The sequence below is a fragment of the Ranitomeya variabilis genome, chromosome 3 (assembly GCF_051348905.1).
Source record: "Ranitomeya variabilis isolate aRanVar5 chromosome 3, aRanVar5.hap1, whole genome shotgun sequence".
NCBI classification, from domain to species: Eukaryota; Metazoa; Chordata; class Amphibia; order Anura; family Dendrobatidae; genus Ranitomeya; species Ranitomeya variabilis.
The window spans coordinates 711,476,837-711,500,120 of NC_135234.1; the positions used below are offsets into that span (position 1 = coordinate 711,476,837).

Here is a 23,284-nt window from a genome sequence, read left to right on the forward strand (position 1 = left end):
GCACACCAGAAGACTTCATACACTTCAAATTTATGTTAAGGACCTATAACTCTGCCCTTCACCTCGCCAAACAGACCTACTTCACCACCCTGATCTCCTCACTAGCCAACAACCCCAAGAAACTATTTGACACCTTTCACTCCCTCCTCAGGCCAAAAGCACAAGCCCCTATCACAGACATTTGTGCTGATGACCTGGCCTCCCACTTTATAGAGAAAATAGACAATATCCGTCAGGAAATCCGCTCCCAATCACAAAGTTCTGTGACTCCCATCCCTCCCTGCATTTCCCTGGCTCACTCTCCACATTCCCATCCCATCACAGAAGAAGTCTCCAGGCTCCTCTCCTCTTCTCGTCCGACTACATGCACCACCAACTCCATTCCCTCACACCTCCTCAAGTCTCCAGTCGTCACAACTCACCTAACTACAATCTTTAATCTATCTCTCCCTCTCCTCTGGCATTTTCCCCTCCTCCTTCAAACACTCTATCATTACTCCATTGTTGTGAACTCTGTTTTTGGGCTCCCTCTAGTGGTCACAAGCGGTACTGTGTAGTGTTGTCTTTCTGCAGGTTGGCAGCATCAGCTGGTTCGTTATCCTTGGTTGGTTTCCTATTTAGCTCACCTGGATACTCAGTTCCTTGCCTGCTCTCATTTTATTCAGTGCTCTTCAGATTCCTTGTGACTACCTTGCTCCCAGTCTCTCCAAGACAAGCTAAGTTTTTGTTTGATCATTTTTTGATTATCAGCATTTATTATGTTTTTAGTCCAGCTCGCTAAAATGTGATTTGCTCACCTGCTGGTTGCTCTAGGGGACTGAGTTTCCCCCCCCACACCGTTAGTTGGTGCGGGGGTTCTTGAAATCTCAGTGTGGATATTTTGTAAGGGTTTTTTACTGACCGCACAGACCCCTTTACTATTTTCTGCTATCTAGTATTAGTGGGCCTCATTTGCTAAATCTGTTTTCACCCCTGTGTATGTGCCTTCCTCTTACCTCACCGTTATTATATGTTGGGGGCTTCTATATCTTTGGGGATTATTTATCTGGAGGCAAGAGAGGTCTTTCTTTCTCTCTAGGGGTAGTTAGTTCCTCAGGCTGGCTCGAGATGTCTAGGATTTTTAGACACATTCACCGGCTACTTCTAGTGTGTTTGGATAGGTTCAGATTTGCGGTCAGTCCAGTTTGCCACCTCCCTAGAGCTTGTCCTATGTATGTTACTTAGCTGGAGTAATTTGTGATCCTCAACCACTAAGGATCATAACAGTAGAGCAGGCCTCAAAAGTGTTTAATGCATCGTAGAAGTGGGATAAAAAGAAGACCTGAGTACATTTTTTTTTCCTCCCGCTTTTCCTTTGCTGCAGTCTGTTTAGCTTCTTTCATCCCCTTGAACTCTGGGTGGTTTTGAGCTCAGCTGCAGACATGAATGTTCAGACTCTGACTTCTAGTGTGGATCATCTGACTGCACGGGTGCAAAGTATTCAGGATTTTGTTATTCATAGCCCTATGTCAGAACCAAAGATACCCATTCCGGAGTTGTTTTCTGGTGATAGATCTAGGTTTCTAAACTTTAAGAATAATTGTAAGTTATTTCTGTCTCTGAGACCTCGTTCCTCTGGTGATTCCGCTCAGCAAGTTACAATTGTTATCTCCTTGTTGCGTGGCGACCCTCAAGATTGGGCCTTCTCCCTGGCGCCAGGAGATCCTGCATTGCTTAATGTAGATGCATTTTTTCTGGCTCTTGGATTGCTTTATGAGGAGCCTAATCTTGAGAATCAGGCAGAAAAAGCGTTGCTGGCTATCTCTCAAGGTCAGGATGAAGCAGAGGTGTATTGTCAAAAATTTCGGAAATGGTCGGTGCTTACTCAATGGAATGAGTGTGCCCTGGCTGCAAATTTCAGAGAAGGTCTTTCTGAGGCCGTTAAGAATGTTATGGTGGGGTTTCCCACCCCTACAAGTCTGAGTGATTCTATGGCTTTAGCCATTCAGGTTGATCGGCGTTTGCGGGAGCGCAAATCTGCTCATCCTTTGGCGGTGTTTTCTGAACAGAGACCTGAGTCTATGCAATGTGACCGAACTCTGACCAGAATTGAGCGACAAAGTCATAGACGTCAAAATGGGTTGTGCTTTTACTGTGGTGATTCTACTCATCTTATCTCAGCATGCTCTAAATGCTTTAAAAAAATCGCTAAACCTGTCACCATTGGTACTATGCAGCCTAAATTTATTTTGTCTGTTACTTTGATTTGTTCTTTGTCATCCTACCCGGTTATGGCTTTTGTGGATTCGGGTGCTGCCATGAATCTGATGGATTTGTCGTTTGCCAGGCGCTGTGGTTTTGTCCTGGAGCCTTTGGAATTTCCTATTCCTCTGAGGGGAATTGATGCTACGCCATTGGCTGAGAATAAGCCTCAGTATTGGACGCAAATGACCATGTGCATGACTCCCGTACATCAGGAGGTGATTCGCTTTCTTGTTCTGCATAATTTGCATGATGTTGTCGTTTTGGGTCTGCCATGGCTGCAGGCTCATAATCCAGTTTTAGATTGGAAAGCTATGTCTGTTTCAAGTTGGGGTTGTCAGGGAATTCATGGCGATGCTCCGTTGGTGTCTATTGCTTCTTCCACTCCTTCTGAGGTCCCTGAGTTTTTGTCTGACTACCAGGATGTATTTGATGAACCCAGGTCCAGTGCCCTGCCTCCTCATAGGGATTGTGACTGTGCTATAAATTTAATTCCTGGTAGTAAATTCCCTAAGGGACGACTTTTTAATCTGTCTATACCAGAGCATGCCGCGATGCGGAGTTATATAAAGGAGTCTTTGGAGAAGGGACATATTCGCCCATCCTCTTCCCCTCTTGGTGCAGGATTTTTTTTTGTGGCCAAGAAGGACGGTTCTTTGAGACCTTGTATAGATTATCGTCTTCTGAATAAAATCACAGTCAAATTTCAGTATCCTTTACCACTATTGTCTGATTTGTTTGCTTGGATTAAGGGTGCCAGTTGGTTCACCAAGATAGATCTCCGTGGTGCGTATAACCTTGTGCGCATTAAGTAGGGAGATGAATGGAAAACAGCATTTAATACGCCTGAAGGCCATTTTGAGTACTTGGTGATGCCTTTTGGACTCTCTAATGCTCCTTCTGTGTTTCAGTCTTTCATGCATGACATCTTCCGAGAATATCTGGATAAATTTATGATTGTTTATCTGGATGACATTTTGGTCTTTTCTGATGATTGGGAGTCCCATGTGAAGCAGGTCAGGATGGTGTTTCAGGTCCTGCGTGCTAATGCTTTATTTGTGAAGGGCTCAAAATGCCTCTTTGGAGTACAGAAGGTCTCCTTTTTGGGTTTTATTTTTTCTCCTTCTACTGTGGAGATGGACGCAGTCAAGGTCCAGGCTATTCATGACTGGACTCAGCCCACGTCTGTTAAGAGTCTTCAGAAGTTCTTGGGTTTTGCTAATTTTTACCGTCATTTCATCGCTAATTTTTCTAGCGTGGTTAAACCTTTGACGGATTTGACCAAGAAGGGTTCTGATGTGACTAATTGGTCTCCTGCGGCCGTGGAGGCCTTTCGGGAGCTGAAGCACCGGTTTTCTTCAGCTCCAGTCTTATGTCAGCCAGATGTCTCTCTCCCCTTCCAGGTCGAGGTTGATGCTTCTGAGATTGGAGCAGGGGCTGTTTTGTCGCAGAGAAGCTCTGATGGCTCTGTGATGAAACCATGTGCTTTCTTTTCAAGAAAGTTTTTGCCTGCCGAGCGGAATTATGATGTTGGTAATCGGGAGTTGTTGGCTATGAAGTGGGCATTTGAGGAGTGGCGACATTGGCTCGAAGGAGCTAAACATCGTGTGGTGGTCTTGACTGATCACAAAAATCTGATTTACCTTGAATCTGCCAAGCGCCTGAATCCTAGACAGGCTCGTTGGTCGTTGTTTTTCTCCCGTTTCAACTTCGTGGTCTCATATCTGCCTGGTTCGAAGAACGTGAAAGCTGATGCACTTTCTAGGAGTTTTGTGCCTGACTCTCCGGGAGTTTCTGAGCCGGCTGGTATTCTCAGAGAGGGAGTGATTTTGTCTGCCATTTCCCCAGATTTGCGACGAGTGCTGCAGAAATTTCAGGCGGATAGACCTGACCGTTGTCCACCAGAGAGACTGTTTGTCCCGGATAGATGGACCAGCAGAGTTATTTCCGAGGTTCATTCTTCGGTGTTGGCGGGTCATCCTGGGATTTTTGGTACCAGAGATTTGGTGGCTAGGTCCTTCTGGTGGCCTTCCTTGTTGCGGGATGTGCGTTCCTTTGTGCAGTCTTGTGGGATTTGTGCTCGGGCTAAGCCTTGCTGTTCTCGTGCCAGCGGTTTGCTTTTGCCTTTGCCTATTCCGAAAAGGCCTTGGACGCACATTTCCATGGATTTTATTTCGGATCTTCCGGTATCTCAGAAAATGTCTGTCATCTGGGTGGTGTGTGATCGTTTTTCCAAGATGGTCCATTTGGTGCCCTTGCCTAAGTTGCCTTCTTCCTCCGATTTGGTTCCTCTATTTTTTCAGAATGTGGTTCGCTTGCACGGCATTCCTGAAAGTATTGTGTCTGATAGAGGATCCCAGTTTGTGTCCAGGTTTTGGCGGACTTTTTGTGCTAAGATGGGCATTGATTTGTCTTTTTCGTCGGCCTTCCATCCTCAGACTAATGGCCAAACCGAGCGAACTAATCAGACGTTGGAAACTTATTTGAGATGTTTTGTTTCTGCTGATCAGGATGATTGGGTGACTTTTTTGCCATTGGCCGAGTTTGCCCTTAATAATCGGGCTAGTTCTGCTACTTTGGTTTTGCCTTTTTTCTGCAATTCTGGTTTCCATCCTCGTTTTTCCTCGGGTCAGGTTGAGCCTTCTGACTGTCCTGGGGTGGATTCTGTGGTGGATAGGTTGCAGCAGATTTGGAACCATGTGGTGGACAATTTGAGGTTGTCACAAGAGAAGGCTCAGCGCTTTGCCAACCGCCGCCGCGGTGTGGGTTCCCGACTTCGTGTTGGGGATTTGGTGTGGCTGTCTTCTCGGTATGTTCCTATGAAGGTCTCCTCTCCTAAATTCAAGCCTCGCTTCATCGGTCCTTATAAGATCTTGGAAATCCTTAACCCGGTGTCTTTTCATTTGGATCTCCCAGCATCGTTTGCCATTCATAATGTGTTCCATAGGTCTTTGTTGCGGAGGTATGTGGTACCTGTGATTCCTTCTGTTGAGCCTCCTGCTCCGGTGCTGGTCGAGGGCGTATTGGAGTACGTGGTGGAGAAGATTTTGGATTCTCGTACCTCTAGACGGAGGCTTCAGTATTTGGTGAAGTGGAAGGGCTATGGTCAGGAGGATAATTCCTGGGTTGTCGCCTCTGATGTTCATGCGGCCGATTTGGTTCGTGCCTTCCACGCGGCTCGTCCTGATCGCCCTGGGGGTCTTGATGAGGGTTCGGTGACCCCTCCTCAAGGGGGGGGTACTGTTGTGAACTCTGTTTTTGGGCTCCCTCTAGTGGTCACAAGCGGTACTGTGTAGTGTTGTCTTTCTGCAGGTTGGCAGCATCAGCTGGTTCGTTATCCTTGGTTGGTTTCTTATTTAGCTCACCTGGATACTCAGTTCCTTGCCTGCTCTCAATGTATTCAGTGCTCTTCAGATTCCTTGTGACTACCTTGCTCCCAGTCTCTCCAAGACAAGCTAAGTTTTTGTTTGATCATTTTTTGATTATCAGCATTTATTATGTTTTTAGTCCAGCTCGCTAAAATGTGATTTCCTCGCTTGCTGGTTGCTCTAGGGGACTGAGTTTCTCCCCCCACACCGTTAGTTGGTGCGGGGGTTCTTGAAATCTCAGTGTGGATATTTTGTAAGGGTTTTTCACTGACCGCACAGACCCCTTTACTATTTTCTGCTATCTAGTATTAGTGGGCCTCATTTGCTAAATCTGTTTTCACCCCTGTGTATGTGCCTTCCTCTTACCTCACCGTTATTATATGTTGGGGGCTTCTATATCTTTGGGGATTATTTCTCTGGAGGCAAGAGAGGTCTTTCTTTCTCTCTAGGGGTAGTTAGTTCCTCAGGCTGGCTCGAGACGTCTAGGATTTTTAGACACGTTCACCGGCTACTTCTAGTGTGTTTGGATAGGTTCAGATTTGCGGTCAGTCCAGTTTGCCACCTCCCTAGAGCTTGTCCTATGTATGTTACTTAGCTGGAGTAATTTGTGATCCTCAACCACTAAGGATCATAACAGTAGAGCAGGCCTCAAAAGTGTTTAATGCATCGTAGAAGTGGGATAAAAAGAAGACCTGAGTACATTTTTTTTTCCTCCCGCTTTTCCTTTGCTGCAGTCTGTTTAGCTTCTTTCATCCCCTTGAACTCTGGGTGGTTTTGAGCTCAGCTGCAGACATGAATGTTCAGACTCTGACTTCTAGTGTGGATCATCTGACTGCACGGGTGCAAAGTATTCAGGATTTTGTTATTCATAGCCCTATGTCAGAACCAAAGATACCCATTCCGGAGTTGTTTTCTGGTGATAGATCTAGGTTTCTAAACTTTAAGAATAATTGTAAGTTATTTCTGTCTCTGAGACCTCGTTCCTCTGGTGATTCCACTCAGCAAGTTACAATTGTTATCTCCTTGTTGCGTGGCGATCCTCAAGATTGGGCCTTCTCCCTGGCGCCAGGAGATCCTGCATTGCTTAATGTAGATGCATTTTTTCTGGCTCTTGGATTGCTTTATGAGGAGCCTAATCTTGAGAATCAGGCAGAAAAAGCGTTGCTGGCTATCTCTCAAGGTCAGGATAAAGCAGAGGTGTATTGTCAAAAATTTCGGAAATGGTCGGTGCCTACTCAATGGAATGAGTGTGCCCTGGCTGCAAATTTCAGAGAAGGTCTTTCTGAGGCCGTTAAGAATGTTATGGTGGGGTTTCCCACCCCTACAAGTCTGAGTGATTCTATGGCTTTAGCCATTCAGGTTGATCGGCGTTTGCGGGAGCGCAAATCTGCTCATCCTTTGGCGGTGTTTTCTGAACAGAGACCTGAGTCTATGCAATGTGACCGAACTCTGACCAGAATTGAGCGACAAAGTCATAGACGTCAAAATGGGTTGTGCTTTTACTGTGGTAATTCTACTCATGTTATCTCAGCATGCTCTAAACGCTTAAAAAAAATCGCTAAACCTGTCACCATTGGTACTATGCAGCCTAAATTTATTTTGTCTGTTACTTTGATTTGTTCTTTGTCATCCTACCCGGTTATGGCTTTTGTGGATTCGGGCGCTGCCATGAATCTGATGGATTTGTCGTTTGCCAGGCGCTGTGGTTTTGTCCTGGAGCCTTTGGAATTTCCTATTCCTCTGAGGGGAATTGATGCTACGCCATTGGCTGAGAATAAGCCTCAGTATTGGACGCAAATGACCATGTGCATGACTCCCGTACATCAGGAGGTGATTCGCTTTCTTGTTCTGCATAATTTGCATGATGTTGTCGTTTTGGGTCTGCCATGGCTGCAGGCTCATAATCCAGTTTTAGATTGGAAAGCTATGTCTGTTTCAAGTTGGGGTTGTCAGGGAATTCATGGCGATGCTCCGTTGGTGTCTATTGCTTCTTCCACTCCTTCTGAGGTCCCTGAGTTTTTGTCTGACTACCAGGATGTATTTGATGAACCCAGGTCCAGTGCCCTGCCTCCTCATAGGGATTGTGACTGTGCTATAAATTTAATTCCTGGTAGTAAATTCCCTAAGGGACGACTTTTTAATCTGTCTATACCAGAGCATGCCGCGATGCGGAGTTATATAAAGGAGTCTTTGGAGAAGGGACATATTCGCCCATCCTCTTCCCCTCTTGGTGCAGGATTTTTTTTTGTGGCCAAGAAGGACGGTTCTTTGAGACCTTGTATAGATTATCGTCTTCTGAATAAAATCACAGTCAAATTTCAGTATCCTTTACCACTATTGTCTGATTTGTTTGCTCGGATTAAGGGTGCCAGTTGGTTCACCAAGATAGATCTCCGTGGTGCGTATAACCTTGTGCGCATTAAGTAGGGAGATGAATGGAAAACAGCATTTAATACGCCTGAAGGCCATTTTGAGTACTTGGTGATGCCTTTTGGACTCTCTAATGCTCCTTCGGTGTTTCAGTCTTTCATGCATGACATCTTCCGAGAATATCTGGATAAATTTATGATTGTTTATCTGGATGACATTTTGGTCTTTTCTGATGATTGGGAGTCCCATGTGAAGCAGGTCAGGATGGTGTTTCAGGTCCTGCGTGCTAATGCTTTATTTGTGAAGGGCTCAAAATGCCTCTTTGGAGTACAGAAGGTCTCCTTTTTGGGTTTTATTTTTTCTCCTTCTACTGTGGAGATGGACCCAGTCAAGGTCCAGGCTATTCATGACTGGACTCAGCCCACGTCTGTTAAGAGTCTTCAGAAGTTCTTGGGTTTTGCTAATTTTTACCGTCATTTCATCGCTAATTTTTCTAGCGTGGTTAAACCTTTGACGGATTTGACCAAGAAGGGTTCTGATGTGACTAATTGGTCTCCTGCGGCCGTGGAGGCCTTTCGGGAGCTGAAGCACCGGTTTTCTTCAGCTCCAGTCTTATGTCAGCCAGATGTCTCTCTCCCCTTCCAGGTCGAGGTTGATGCTTCTGAGATTGGAGCAGGGGCTGTTTTGTCGCAGAGAAGCTCTGATGGCTCTGTGATGAAACCATGTGCTTTCTTTTCAAGAAAGTTTTTGCCTGCCGAGCGGAATTATGATGTTGGTAATCGGGAGTTGTTGGCTATGAAGTGGGCATTTGAGGAGTGGCGACATTGGCTCGAAGGAGCTAAACATCGTGTGGTGGTCTTGACTGATCACAAAAATCTGATTTACCTTGAATCTGCCAAGCGCCTGAATCCTAGACAGGCTCGTTGGTCGTTGTTTTTCTCCCGTTTCAACTTCGTGGTCTCATATCTGCCTGGTTCGAAGAACGTGAAAGCTGATGCACTTTCTAGGAGTTTTGTGCCTGACTCTCCGGGAGTTTCTGAGCCGGCTGGTATTCTCAGAGAGGGAGTGATTTTGTCTGCCATTTCCCCAGATTTGCGACGAGTGCTGCAGAAATTTCAGGCGGATAGACCTGACCGTTGTCCACCAGAGAGACTGTTTGTCCCGGATAGATGGACCAGCAGAGTTATTTCCGAGGTTCATTCTTCGGTGTTGGCGGGTCATCCTGGGATTTTTGGTACCAGAGATTTGGTGGCTAGGTCCTTCTGGTGGCCTTCCTTGTTGCGGGATGTGCATTCCTTTGTGCAGTCTTGTGGGATTTGTGCTCGGGCTAAGCCTTGCTGTTCTCGTGCCAGCGGTTTGCTTTTGCCTTTGCCTATTCCGAAAAGGCCTTGGATGCACATTTCCATGGATTTTATTTCGGATCTTCCGGTATCTCAGAAAATGTCTGTCATCTGGGTGGTGTGTGATCGTTTTTCCAAGATGGTCCATTTGGTGCCCTTGCCTAAGTTGCCTTCTTCCTCCGATTTGGTTCCTCTATTTTTTCAGAATGTGGTTCGCTTGCACGGCATTCCTGAAAATATTGTGTCTGATAGAGGATCCCAGTTTGTGTCCAGGTTTTGGCGGACTTTTTGTGCTAAGATGGGCATTGATTTGTCTTTTTCGTCGGCCTTCCATCCTCAGACTAATGGCCAAACCGAGCGAACTAATCAGACGTTGGAAACTTATTTGAGATGTTTTGTTTCTGCTGATCAGGATGATTGGGTGACTTTTTTGCCATTGGCCGAGTTTGCCCTTAATAATCGGGCTAGTTCTGCTACTTTGGTTTTGCCTTTTTTCTGCAATTCTGGTTTCCATCCTCGTTTTTCCTCGGGTCAGGTTGAGCCTTCTGACTGTCCTGGGGTGGATTCTGTGGTGGATAGGTTGCAGCAGATTTGGAACCATGTGGTGGACAATTTGAGGTTGTCACAAGAGAAGGCTCAGCGCTTTGCCAACCGCCGCCGCGGTGTGGGTTCCCGACTTCGTGTTGGGGATTTGGTGTGGCTGTCTTCTCGGTATGTTCCTATGAAGGTCTCCTCTCCTAAATTCAAGCCTCGCTTCATCGGTCCTTATAAGATCTTGGAAATCCTTAACCCGGTGTCTTTTCATTTGGATCTCCCAGCATCGTTTGCCATTCATAATGTGTTCCATAGGTCTTTGTTGCGGAGGTATGTGGTACCTGTGATTCCTTCTGTTGAGCCTCCTGCTCCGGTGCTGGTCGAGGGCGAATTGGAGTACGTGGTGGAGAAGATTTTGGATTCTCGTACCTCTAGACGGAGGCTTCAGTATTTGGTGAAGTGGAAGGGCTATAGTCAGGAGGATAATTCCTGGGTTGTCGCCTCTGATGTTCATGCGGCCGATTTGGTTCATGCCTTCCACGCGGCTCGTCCTGATCGCCCTGGGGGTCTTGATGAGGGTTCGGTGACCCCTCCTCAAGGGGGGGTACTGTTGTGAACTCTGTTTTTGGGCTCCCTCTAGTGGTCACAAGCGGTACTGTGTAGTGTTGTCTTTCTGCAGGTTGGCAGCATCAGCTGGTTCGTTATCCTTGGTTGGTTTCTTATTTAGCTCACCTGGATACTCAGTTCCTTGCCTGCTCTCAGTGTATTCAGTGCTCTTTAGATTCCTTGTGACTACCTTGCTCCCAGTCTCTCCAAGACAAGCTAAGTTTTTGTTTGATCATTTTTTGATTATCAGCATTTATTATGTTTTTAGTCCAGCTCGCTAAAATGTGATTTCCTCGCTTGCTGGTTGCTCTAGGGCACTGAGTTTCTCCCCCCACACCGTTAGTTGGTGCGGGGGTTCTTGAAATCTCAGTGTGGATATTTTGTAAGGGTTTTTTACTGACCGCACAGACCCCTTTACTATTTTCTGCTATCTAGTATTAGTGGGCCTCATTTGCTAAATCTGTTTTCACCCCTGTGTATGTGCCTTCCTCTTACCTCACCGTTATTATATGTTGGGGGCTTCTATATCTTTGGGGATTATTTCTCTGGAGGCAAGAGAGGTCTTTCTTTCTCTCTAGGGGTAGTTAGTTCCTCAGGCTGGCTCGAGACGTCTAGGATTTTTAGACACGTTCACCGGCTACTTCTAGTGTGTTTGGATAGGTTCAGATTTGCCGTCAGTCCAGTTTGCCACCTCCCTAGAGCTTGTCCTATGTATGTTACTTAGCTGGAGTAATTTGTGATCCTCAACCACTAAGGATCATAACATAGGTCCTTCTGGTGGCCTTCCTTGTCGCGGGATGTGCGTTCCTTTGTGCAGTCTTGTGGGATTTGTGCTCGGGCTAAGCCTTGCTGTTCTCGTGCCAGCGGTTTGCTTTTGCCTTTGCCTATTCCGAAAAGGCCTTGGACGCACATTTCCATGGATTTTATTTCGGATCTTCCGGTATCTCAGAAAATGTCTGTCATCTGGGTGGTGTGTGATCGTTTTTCCAAGATGGTCCATTTGGTGCCCTTGCCTAAGTTGCCTTCTTCCTCCGATTTGGTTCCTCTATTTTTTCAGAATGTGGATCGCTTGCACGGCATTCCTGAGAATATTGTGTCTGATAGAGGATCCCAGTTTGTGTCCAGGTTTTGGCGGACTTTTTGTGCTAAGATGGGCATTGATTTGTCTTTTTCGTCGGCCTTCCATCCTCAGACTAATGGCCAAACCGAGCGAACTAATCAGACGTTGGAAACTTATTTGAGATGTTTTGTTTCTGCTGATCAGGATGATTGGGTGACTTTTTTGCCGTTGGCCGAGTTTGCCCTTAATAATCGGGCTAGTTCTGCTACTTTGGTTTCGCCTTTTTTCTGCAATTCTGGTTTCCATCCTCGTTTTTCCTCGGGTCAGGTTTGCGGTCAGTCCAGTTTGCCACCTCCCTAGAGCTTGTCCTATGTATGTTACTTAGCTGGAGTAATTTGTGATCCTCAACCACTAAGGATCATAACACTCCATTACTAAAGAAACCCGCTCTCGACCCATCCTGCCCAAATAACTACAGACCGGTCTCCAATCTCCCCTTCATCTCTAAACTCTTGGAGCACCTGGTCTAATCCCGCCTTACCCGTTACCTCTCCACTCACTCCCTCCTAGACCCTTCACAGTCCGGTTTCCGCCCCCTACATTCGACTGAAACTGCACTCATCAAAGTGACCAATGACCTTCTGACAGCAAAACGTAACGTGACCACTCTCTGCTCATTCTTCTCGACCTTTCTGCAGCTTTCGACACTGTTGACCACGCTCTCCTACTCTCTAGGCTCCAGTCACTAGGCATTAAGGAGACTGCTCTCTCCTGGTTCTCTTCCTACCTTTCTGACCGCTCCTTCAGTGTTCTGTTCTCTGGTTCCACTTCATCTCCTCTTCCTCTCACTGTTGGGGTACCTCAGGGCTCAGTCCTTGGCCCCCTTCTCTTTTCCCTCTACACAGCCCCAATTGGACAGATCATCAGCAGATTTAGCTTTCGGTATCATCTTTATGCTGATGACACACAACTATACACGTCATCCCCTGACCTTACCCCCGCTGTACTACAGAACACCACTGACTGTCTGTCTGCAGTCTCCAACATCATGTCCGCTCTCTATCTGAAACTCAACTTCTCCAAAACTGAACTTCTTCTGCTCCCGCCATCTACTAACCTCTCTAAATCTGACATTTCCCTCTCCGTGGGGGTCACCATAATAACACCCCGGCAGCAGGCGTGCTGTCTGGGTGTTATGTTTGACTCCGATCTCTCCTTCACCTCCCATATACAATCTCTTGCCCGCTCCTGCCGCTTACACCTAAAGAACATCTCTAGAATCCGCCCTTTTCTCACCGTGGAAACAACAAAAACCCTCACTGTCGCCCTGATCCACTCCTGCCTGGACTACTGTAACGCTCTATTAATTTGCCTCCACCTCACTCGACTTTCCCCTCTCCAGTCTATCCTTAATGCAGCAGCCAGTGTCGTCCATCTGGCTAATCGTTACTCGGACGCGTCCGCTCTTCGCCAGTCATTACACTGGCTGCCCATTCATTACAGGATACAATTCAAAGTACTTGTTCTCACCCACAAAGCTCTCGACAGTGCGGCACCCCCTTACATCTCCTCCCTCATTTCTGTCTATCGGCCTAACCGACCTTTGCGCTCTGAAAATGACTTCCGACTAACCTCTGCACTAATCAATACCTCCCACTCCCGACTCCAAGACTTCTCCCGTGCTGCGCCAATCCTCTGGAATGCTCTGCCCCAAGATATTAGGACCATCCACAATTTGCATAGTTTTAGGCGCTCCCTCAAAACACATTTGTTCAGAGCGGCCTACCACGTTCACTAATCAAACTCATTTTATACTTGTGTGTGTGTGTAGCCCATTCACTATCTCCATCTATCCCCCACCCCCTGAAGATGGCTGGACCATCATTGTAAATACCTCATTGTAAATACACACCTGCACTTTGTATCTCCCCCACCTCATTGTAGATTGTAAGCTCTCACGAGCAGGGTCCTCTTATTTTGCTTTATATATTGTATTGTTAACGTTGTTACTTATGATTGTTGTGTTTGAAACTGTTCAACTGTAAAGCGCTGCGGAATATGTTGGAGCTATATAAATAAAGATTATTATTAATAGCTTAAAGATGATCTTTGACTTCTTCTTGAGAGTGATGTTGCAGGAAGATGGAAGAGGCGAGCTGTGCCATTACCTAATGTGGATGATGGATTCTGTTCTATCTATGTATAGATGCTGCCGTTTACTGAGGTGACTACTTAATGGTAATCTCTACAGAAAAGGAAAAATCCGCCTAATATCAGATTTAAAGATGACCTGCCCCCAGGCCAAAAGTGTCGAGTTTCGGCTCTATTTAAAAAAAAAAAAAATCCACCTTCAAATACAGGCTTTTTATTTTGCTACTTATTTACGGTCTTCTCCAAGTGGGCGCTGCTCACAGGGTAATTATGTAGAGCAGACTAAAGACACATCCCCAGAGAATCCTTTGAGCGATGCCCTGTTGGTAAAACCCATAAGAATTAGCATCAGTGTTGAACAGATCACTTCATGCAACCACGGTCGGTCTGGGTCAGTGCTCTCTGGCCATGGATAAGAGCTGCGTAAATTTCCTGACCTTCTGAGTTATCTTGTGTGAAGCATAGGTGACGATCTGCCATCACAGCAAATTATAAGACAAGCCCAGTTAGGGTTAGGGTTAGAGAGTCCTGACCTGGACAGTAGACCAAGGTTGTGCGAAGCGATCAGCTCATCTCTAATTAGCACCAAATAAAATGGCCCATATCTCTGGAACCATATGACTGATGTAAAAAAATAAAAGTAAAAATAAAAAATAAACTAAATACTCAGAGGAGTATTGGGAATAAAATAGGAACAAAAACTGTGTGCTTTTGACCTGTTGCCAGGTCGTCTTTTACCCGTTAACGACCCGGGGTATTTCAGTTTTTAAATTTCTGTTTTTTGCTCAATTTCTTCCCAAAACCATAACTTTTAAATTTTTTTGTCGATATGGCCATGTGAGGGCTTGTTTTTTGCGGGACAAGTTGTATTTTTTGAACAACACCATTGGTTTTAACTTTTAACATATCATGTACCGGAAACAGGAACAAAATTTCAAGTGTGGTGAAATTGCAAAAAAAAGTGCAATTCCACAGTTTTTTTTTTTTTTTTTTTTAACCATGTCCACTAAATGCTAAAACTGACCTACCATTATGATTCTCCGGGTCATTACGAGTTCATAGACACCAAACATGTCTAGGTTCTTTTATATTTAAGTGGTGAAAAAAAATTACAAAATTTGTTAGACCTGTAGCGTCTCCATTTTTCGTGATACGGGGCTGGGCAAGGGCTTATTTTTTGCTCACCGAGCTGAAGCTTTCATTGATACCATTTTGGTGTAGATAAGGCCAGGTTCATACTGCGTTAAAGCAGCCCGTTCAACGCATAGCGTTGACGGGCTGTGTTAACGCTATAGCATACATGCCATCGTGTTATGCTATACCGCTAGTGCAGATGATTCATCTGTACTAGCGGTGACGGAGCCTCAGACGTTGCAGCCCGCATCCGAGGCTCCGTCACTCTGATTATGGCATGCGTTGGCGATGCGCCTGATAATAGGGGTTAATGGCAGCGTTAATGGGTGTGTTACACCACGTTATGCTGCGGTGTAACGCAGTCCATCTAACGGACTGCCATAACGCAGTGTGACCCCAGCGTAAGATCTTTTGATCGCCCATTATTGCATTTTATATCAATGTAACAGTGACCAAAAACGTAATTCTGGCATTTTTAATTTTCTACTGCGATTGAGTTAATTCTTTTTTTATATTGATAGATAGGGTGATTCTGAAAGCGGCTATACCAAATATGTGTATATTTGATTTTTTTTAATTGTTTTATTTTGAATGGGGCGAAAGTAGGGTGACTTGAACTTTTACATCTTTTTTATTTTTTATATTTTTAAAAACTTTTTTTTATCTTTTTGAATGCTTCAATAGTCTCCATGAGAGAGTAGAAGCTGCAACTACTGATGATGATCAGATCACCTGTGTGTAGCAGAAATGCTCTCTTTCTATGAGTACCGACCACCGGGTTGCGCTCATAGAAATCTGGCAATGACAACTATACCTCTGGTTGTCATCGGTGACCTGCGATTATGTGACGGAGTCACCTATGGGCGGGACAAAGGACGCACTTCTGGTAAGCGCAAGCTAAATGCTGCTGTCAGAGATTGACAGCTGCATTTAACTAGCTAACAGCCGCGGGTGAATCGCTGTTCCACCGGCGGCTGTTGCGGGTACATGTTAGCTGTATAGATCGGCTGACATGTGCCCGGAATATGCGGGCTCAGCGCCGGAGCCCGCACAAACAGGGTGAGTCCGACGTGGGCTTACTATTACGCCCGATGTAGGAAAGGGGTTAAGGAAGCTCTGACACTAATAAACATATATTCGGAAACTATGGTAATCAGTTTAGTATTATGGGCAAAATAAAGTTTCATGGAAAAATAATGCAAAGTTTACAAATGAAAATTGATAAAAAAAGAATCTGTTAAATGACGTAATGTACTTCAGACACATCCGTATAACAAAATAGCATTTAGAACATTAACGTGCATTATTAATAAATGATAAGAAAGGTAGAAGGGAAATTACAAAGTCATGCATAGTAGTTTCAAAGGCACAGGATGCATATGCCAATGTCCTCTGACATCAACTTAAGTCTGGGAGAAATCAGATTTTAGAAATTATTTTTTCACAAGGAACAAAACAGTCAATTATTTTCATACAGACGAATCCTATGCAAACACTATAGCTCAAGTCTTACGTCACAACAATTTCTTAAGTTGTGAACTACATATAAAGGCCTCGTCTTCTAATCCTAATGCAGATCGAACATCCACTTGGCGCTATTTCTCTCCTTAGGCTTCATCAGTAAGAACAAGGGTGAAAAATGGCCAAAGGTTCATGGCAAAATTTGGATTTTATCGGACTTGAACATCTCTTGAATGTACAGATACAAGAGATCTTAATGAGAAGTTTAATGTTTTGATGTTCATACATTGAGATAATGGAGTAGTTTCCCTTGTGTCTAAAGTAATATCTCAAATACTGGGATCTTATGGCAAACTCAGGTCGGCTACATCACTATGAAATACACTCGAGCATATACACCTTGAGGTTCTTGATCTAGGTTACTTACCCACTTCATCTCTGATGGTTGCAAGTTCAAGTGATAGTTCTCTTTCTTTCATAAGCCCAGCTTCATTCTGTGGAGAAAGTGTTCAGAGTAGTTATATATATGAACCACTGTGTCCCTCAAAAATGAACATGTTGCAAAAAAACAGATATGTAATTATGAGTCTAATAATTGAGATATAGACTCAGAAGTGCATCATTTTGTCTTTAATATATTTTTCTAGGCAGGACACTGGAAGTTTTCATCAGCAATATCATTTCGCTTATGGCTACACTGAGGTGCAAATTTCACAGCAACTCTTGCCTTCATTCTCAGTTGGGATATCCATTTAAATTATGATGTGTTGCTTATATAAATAATGGACCAAGGAGATTGAACAGGAGTGGATGGACACGGGCCAAGGAGATTGAACAGGAGTGGATGGACATGGGCCAAGGAGATTGAACAGGAGTGGATGGACATGGGCCAAGGAGATTGAACAGGAGTGGATGGACATGGGCCAAGGAGATTGAACAGGTTTCTACAGGTGAACAACTGGCTACATCGATGGTATCATGAACAACGTTTTAGGTTTCTTGACCATGGAGTGAATTACCTGTATGATGGACTCCTTGCTAGAGATGGGTTGCATCTTACAAAAGCAGAAAAACACATATTTGGTAGATGCCTTGCTACACTCATCAGGAGAGCTTTAAACAAGAACAATATGGAATGGGAAATATATGAAGCTAATTAATTCTTTTGAGAACCCTTCAATTAGAAGTGGAAATAAAGAACAGAGACAACAAACTCTGAATGAAAATAGAGGAGCAAGAGAAACAGGCTACCTACTAAAATGTGTGTATACAAATGCACAGAGCATGGGAAACAAATGAGGAGAATTGCAGTGGCTAACACAAGAAGAGAGATATGATGTCATAGGCATCACTGAAACTTGGAGAGATGATACACATGATTGGAATACAAACTTGAAGGCTACAACTTATTTATTAGAAACAGGATTAAAAAGAAGGGAGGAGGTGCTACAATATAAGTTAGGAAAATGTATATCTCTACATACATCCAAGCATATGAGAGTGGCAACTCTGCATAAACTGCTTGGATACAAATACAAAGAGAGAAGAACAGAAAGCACCAGAAAGGACACTATTGTAGGTGTTTACTATAGGCCACCTGGAGAGACTGAAGATATGGAAGAACTCTTTTTACATCAGATGTTTTTTGTTCGCAAAAAAGTATGGCATAGTGAAAATGGGAGATTTTAACTATCCAAAAATTTGTCAAGAATCTCTAAAAAGTATTGGGTCTAGAAAATTCTTATCTTCTCTAGCTGTTAACTTTGTCTTTCATAGGTAGAAGAGACAACAAGAGTTTCGGCGTCTTGGACTTAATTCTTACCAACAGGGAGGAAATGGTTGAGGAAGTAAAGGTGTCTGAAAATTTAGGAGGCAGTGATCATGCTATCCTCAAACTATGGATTACAAGAGGAGGAAGAACAGAGAGGACTCAGACTTTAACGTTGGACTTCAGAAATGCAAATTTTAATAGACTCAGAAAGAGGGTACAAAAAGGTCCAATGGCTGGATGTTCCAAAGGACAGAAATGGGAAGCTCTAACAGAATGGTATTTAACAGGGAGAAATGCAAGATTCTACATATGGGTAAGAAAAAATGTAAAAAAATTACATCTACAGAATGTGAGGAATAGAACTAAATAACAGTACATGTGAAAAAGACTTGGGTATACTAATAGATCACAGACTGCACATGAGTCTACAGTGTGATGCAGCAGCAAAAACGCAAACACAGTTATAGGATGTATTAAGAGAGGCATAGAGTGTAGATCACGTGAAGTAATAATCCTCCTCTACACTTCCTTGGTCAAACCTCATGTGGAATACTGTGTCCAGTTCTGGGCACCAAATTTCAAAAAAGACATTGAAAAATTGGACCAAGTTCAGAGAAGAGCTACCAACATGGGGAGCGGACTGCAAACTATGTACAATGAGGAGTGATTAAAAGATCTGGGAATGTTTAGCTTGCAAATAAGAAAGTTAAGAGGAGACTTAATAGCTGTCTTCAAATATCTGAAAGGATGTCACAGTGTAGATGGATCATCCTTATTCTCATTTGCACATGGAAACACGAGAAGTAATGGAAGTAAACTGAAAGGGAGAAGATACAGATTAGATATTATAAAAATATTTTTACAGCGAGAGTCATCAATGAACAGAACAGGCTACCAGGAGAGATGGTGTTCTCCTTCAATGTAAGTCTTCAAACTGATGCTGAACAGACATCTGTTTAAGATGGGTTAGTGAATCCTGCATTGAGAAGGGGGTTGGTCCCTCCCATCTCTAACATTCTATGATTATATATATATATATATATATATATATATATATATATATATATATATACATATATATATATATATATATATATATATATATATATATATATATATATATACATAAAAGTTAAGAAAAAAAGATTTGCTGGACCCTGGTCCATAGGCCACTTCAGTCATCTGCAGCTGCAGGACTGCGGGACCATAGCCCTGTGAACCTCCTCCTAAGTGGCAGAACATCATCCATCTTCTGATTAGAAGGCCCCAAATTATGTCATGAGGGTGACATGCTGCAATGATGATGTCACGTGTGGTTCTTCTACTCACAAGAGGCACCATGGATGCTGGCATGTAGGTGGAAGCTCGAAGGGCTCCAGTCTGGCTTTCATGGGCTACCAGGGTCCTGAAAGACTTTTTGATCAATTCAAATAACCAATATACTTGTAGTAACAAAAGCTCCACCAATGTCTAGTGTTTCACCACTGGTCCAGACAGTTCCACTTTCAGTTTGTGTTCAAGATAAGAGAAGGTGGATAATTTCAATTACGAAGTCAGTCCCCTCTCTGTCACGGACGATGCATGGACAGTGAGGGAGATTGACTGCTCTATGGCAGGCCTTATTTCTCTTCTTCAGACTTTCAATAAAGGGGTTATCCAGGACCTTGTTTATTTGCATCCTCTGGGACTAAGAACGTACCAGCATGTAGTTGCTATCTATCTGCCTGTTCTGCCCTATGAAGATCCCTCCCAGCTCAGGTGGAGATTCTCCTGCTTGCTTTGACCTCTCATTGACATTCTCATTGCTCTTCCTCTTCCACCCTGCTCTGTCGATGGAGCATCACTGTAACGTCATGCTGATTGATAGCCAGTTCCCTGCAGTTGACACCCGGCTCACCGCTGCCTAACTGCAGGGACCTGGCTGTCAAGCAGCATGACATAGGCAGTGACACCCCATTGACAAAACAGAGCAGAAGAGAAGGCTATGCTCTGTCGACGTGATGTCGCAGGAAGCAGTAGAATTGTTGTCAGGAGCGGTGTTCTTTGACTACTCTGAGCTGGAAGAGATCATCGAAGGGCAGAACGGGCTGGTACTTAGCAACTACTTGCAGGAAAGTTCTTAGCCCCCATAGGGGAAAAAAGGTCCCAGATAACCAATTTGGTTGAATTTAAAATTAAATATATACTGCAAAACATTTCCATTAACTCAAACTTGACAAAGCCAACTCTGCTATAAATGTATTTAAGAGACAACAGTTATCTATCCAGTTCTTCCCACATAGAATTTCTTAAAATAGCATGGCAGTAAAGTTTTTATTCCTATCACGTAGCTTACAACTTGACTTCCGTACATTTCCTATTGTTAGATAGAAAAGACAAAAACAAAAAAATCAATCAGTCTGGATCATTTTCTGACTCCTCTACAGTCAGGCGATGTAATTTGTAGCATATTTTGTTGTATCTTCTCTATCATCATCAGTTCACAAACATCTAAAACGCAATTACATTATGTAGACCCACAACTAAAAGAATACGATGCTAAGCTTATTTATAGCAACACCGCAGCCGGGTAAAGGAAACTCATTGGATCAAAGATGCAGGAGGCGTAAAATACCACTAACAGATAATCAAGATTGAAGAGAATGCTAATAATGTCCCATGTCTACCATTAGCAACAAAGAAGTCAGGGCCCACACTATGAACACGAAGGATCTCATTAAATCTGCATTACGTAGACTAACGTCTATTACCAGATTAGTCTTAGAATTTCCCTTTTAATTTAACAATAGCACATTCAGCAGTCAAAACCCCTTAAGACATGGCAAAAATGCAATACCGAAAACAGTCAATGGACAGGAGTGGTGCTACTTGTGAAAAACACAGACCCCTTCTTCAAATCACAGGTAACTTCATTACAAATACTCTAATGTGACCTGGTTGTTTTGCCCCTAATGTCCACAGAACTAGAGGCTTCATGAAGGCCAACGCCAACGTCTCATTACACATCATTAGACATCAGTCCCTTCATGTCTGATCTCACAGAGCATATCGTGGACTTAGCGCTAGCCTTCTCCAGCACTAGCACCCCTCAACTTCCCTTAGCCCTGTTCTGAATGGACATCCCTCACAGCCTCGGCAGACTCTCCAGAACTTATCTCTTCTAGGCCAACAACATGCACAAGTAGCTCTCTTCCAATAATGAATGTATAGGTCAGCTCACTCCTCTACTTCTTGGTGACTATCAGGTGACTACTCTCACCCAGTAGGTTTCCCAACTCGTGACATTTCACCCACTGCAGCATCTCCATAGGCCCCACTTTACACTCTTCGGCCTCTAGTCGGCTCCCCTGAAGAACAAGCCTACTTTGGCCTTCAGTTCACTGACACTCAGATGGACATGCCCCAGGTCTAACTCTTAACATAGGCCAACAGCAGGATTGCTTGACACCAGTGATGTGACCTGAAGCAAGCGAGCCCCAATCCAGAATCTCTAAAATGAAACATGTAGCCTCTTTACCAGAAAGGGAGCTTAAAGACTATCCCTTACTAACAACTTCTTTGAAGGCCAAGTTGAAGCAATAGATGAACGATACCATGTAATTAATGTAGTCATCCAGCTCTAGAGCTAGATAGCCAACTTTACCATGCAATGTGTATAGCAGTGTTCCCAAATCCGCTCCTCAAGAGCCACCAACAGATCATGTTTTCAGGATTTCCTTAGTATTACACAGGTGATACTTGCATCAGCTGGAGGACCAAAAATTCCATCACCTGTGTAATACTAAGGAAATCCAGAAAACATGATCTGTTGGTGGCTCTTGAGGGCTGGAGTTGGGGAACACTGGCGTACAGGATGACTCAAGCCACATTAAGTCCACCCTTGTGTTTGCACTGTGTCATACTTTTCAGTTGTCACCTCCATTGTCTTCTAAGGGTGGTCTCCATTGTTTTAATGGTCATTTTCATCTCATTTAGTCGATCTATGAATGATTCTACTTCTACTACACCCCTCTGAATATGCACAAGAATGAAAATAGATAACTTATCAGCCTGGACTGTCATAATATAATACAATTTTGCTTGAATATGCTTTTTACAAGATGACAGATTATATTTGGAAATCTATAAAATCCTTTCAGAAATACAGGGAAGAATGCGGTAAGCCTTGGGAATCATAATGACGCTTTCTTCAAGTAAGAAGCTTGTGGCTCCAGTTTGAAGAACAGATTTACTATAGATCCCCACTGGAATCCAGCTTAGATTCCATGTGCCCCCCGAATCAGGCCCATTGCCTTGTTCATTTCAGGCACAGAATCTTAAATCGTACATGTTTCAACCAGTAATGGTATACACGAATGATGCAGGGGCCGGTATGTGCCTAATGTGCAGCCCCCCGGGGGAAGGAAAATTCTTATGTTGCAGCTGCCGTCCCCAGGATAATGATCAGACATGAGCACTCCTGTATTCTCAGTATTTCTCCAAAATGTGTATCGTGCATATGTATCCATATATGAGCTTTATTATATGATTAAAGAGGTTGGCCACTACTTTTATATTGATGCCCTATTCTTCGGATAGGGTATTAATGTCTGATCGGCCAGGGTCCGGCACTTGGTACCCCCGCCGATCCGCTGTTATCGGAGTGTACTTACTTGCGGAGCTTGGCCATCTACTGCACATCCGCCTCCTATTAAATTGATGTGTCGTACCCCATGGCGATCACTACAAGTAGACACCCAAGCTCCGCAAGAAAGTACTTCCGGCCGGCAGCGATAACAGCTGATTGTCGGGGTGCCGGGCAATCAGACATTGATGCACTCTTCTAAGAATATGGCATCAATATAAAAGTAGCGGACAACTTCTTTAAGTTCTGTTTGCTTTGTCCAGAGTGCTCTCGCCTTTTTTTTCCTTTAACATAAAGACTGTAGAAAAACATGGTTCTGCTTTCCCAATCAACAGTAACTTGCCATCCACTTTTTTTTCATCAGTGGATGGTTATTCAATCATCTTCAACAACATTCTATCAGCACTATAGGTGTAGGAACATCCCTTCCCTAAATTCTTAAAATTTAGAAAAAACTTCCTACTTAATTTTTTCGTGAAAAAAGCACAGAAAGTTTCCTGTGTATTAATTTATCAGTATAGGGAAATCCACAATGTTATGGGACAGGGGTAGAAAAAATAATTGTACATTTTTAAAGCAAATTACACCACTGTAGAAACCAGTTTGATGATTTTTTTTCTTTTA

General features: G+C 43.8%; 1 protein-coding gene across 2 annotated transcripts in view; it reads right to left on the reverse strand.

Annotated features, from left to right (window-relative positions):
* MTUS2 (microtubule associated scaffold protein 2) overlaps nucleotides 1–23,284 on the reverse strand; it is an 866,587-nt gene that overhangs the window by 103,202 nt on the left and 740,101 nt on the right. For both annotated transcript variants that reach the window (XM_077298284.1, XM_077298285.1), the window contains one exon: nucleotides 16,693–16,759. In XM_077298284.1, coding sequence (XP_077154399.1) covers nucleotides 16,693–16,759 — 67 coding nt within the window. The remainder of the gene's footprint in view (nucleotides 1–16,692; nucleotides 16,760–23,284) is intronic.